Source organism: Adiantum capillus-veneris, chromosome 10 (genome assembly GCF_014529385.1).
Source record: "Adiantum capillus-veneris isolate H3 chromosome 10, ASM1452938v2, whole genome shotgun sequence".
In the NCBI taxonomy this organism is placed as follows: Eukaryota; Viridiplantae; Streptophyta; class Polypodiopsida; order Polypodiales; family Pteridaceae; genus Adiantum; species Adiantum capillus-veneris.
In genome coordinates, this window is record NC_140940.1 from 152,397,160 (window position 1) to 152,398,652 (window position 1,493).

At 44.3% G+C, this 1,493-nt stretch overlaps 1 protein-coding gene across 1 annotated transcript; it reads left to right on the forward strand.

Annotated features, from left to right (window-relative positions):
• Positions 1 to 219: 219 nt before the first annotated feature.
• Positions 220 to 579, forward strand: LOC147449886 (uncharacterized). Its single transcript, XM_086522720.1, has one exon. It carries the CDS (start codon positions 220 to 222, stop codon positions 577 to 579), a length of 360 nt encoding a protein of 119 aa, XP_086378846.1.
• The last annotated feature ends 914 nt before the right edge of the window (positions 580 to 1,493 follow it).

Here is a 1,493-nt window from a genome sequence, read left to right on the forward strand (position 1 = left end):
TTATGAGAGCGACAAAGAAACATCTGCGACGAAGAAACATCTTCATGTAGTGATGCTGGGGAGAGTTTTGATGACGAGTTGAGATCTTTTTTCCTTGTTGAGCTTAAAGACAAGGAGACAATTCATCAATGTTTGAGAGCCTTGGAAGTCAAATCTGAACTTGAAGTGAGTAATAGTGAGATAGAGAGCACTTGTGACCTATCATCAGGTGGGAATGACATGGAAATTATGCATGAGGAGGCAAATGGTTTAACTGTTAGAAATATGTATAATATTGTGTATGAGGATGCTTTGGATCTTAACTCACAACAAGAGGGAGGACAAGGCCTTGTCTCCCGTGAGATGTATGTGCAACCGGTGGCAAGGAAGAGTGAGAATGCTTCAGTTGAAGAGTTTATGAGTTTTTGTGATGAGGAGAATGTATGTGAAGAAGTGGTACAGATTGAGGGTTTGTTTGATGGTGTAGTTGATGATATGAAATTTTTTTATGGCCTCATGCCTGAAGCACGTGATGGTGTATCCTTCATTTCTTCCTTTGATACTCGATGTTGCAGGTTTTGGGAGGTCTCTTGCTACTAGAGTTGATTTGCCAACTGTTGGCAATCTTGTTGGGGTGAGCTGGCAGAGACGAGGAGGGATGAGGGTATTGGGGGGTGGGGGGGGGGGGGGGTGGTGGTGTGTGTGTATGTGTGGATATAAGGAGTGAGAGAGAGAGACGCTGTATTGCATGCCTGCGGGCTGAACCGAGAGCGAGAGGGAGAAAGACAGAGAGAGGGATCTCGGGTTGCGCATGGTTGACAGAGAGTAAGGAAGGGCGGGGGGGGGGGGTGGTCAACGGGGTGGGGTAAGTGGGTAGCGGCCAGGGAAGAGCTGAGAAGGTCAGTAGTTGGGGAGAGAGAGGGTGTGTGAGTCTATGCTTACAGGATAGTGACAAGACAGTGAGAGACAGGTCAGGTGCAGGACAGGTTTACCTGCAGCTTACAGTGTTAGAGAGACAATGTTTTTTGAGCTGTTTTTGGTCTATTTTTTAGTACACTAGAGCCATTTTACAAAGGAGACTTTAACAGGTTGATATTGGTTCAGAGGTCAGTTTACAAGAAAAACTCTGTTGAATTTTTCCTAGGAAAGTGAACTACTGTGAAGCGTAGCTATGGCTGGATTACAGGACATTGCTCTTTACAATATCAAGAAGCTGGATGGAGCCAATTTCCCATTGTGGAAGAAGCAGATTTGACATGTGTTGGTACAAAAGAAGCAGATAAAACCTATAAAGCTCAAGGGGATAAAACCAAAAGATATGGACGAAGATGAATGGAGCAAAATGGATGAATTGGCACTTTCTACCATTATGGTGACTTTGGCAGAAAGCTTTTACTTCAATGTAGTAGACAAGATGTCGGCTTATGAAGCATGGACAAAGCTGAGTGATCTTTATGAGAAGCAGAGTGCAGCTTCACATGTATACTGGCTTAAGAAGCTTGTTGACTTGAAGA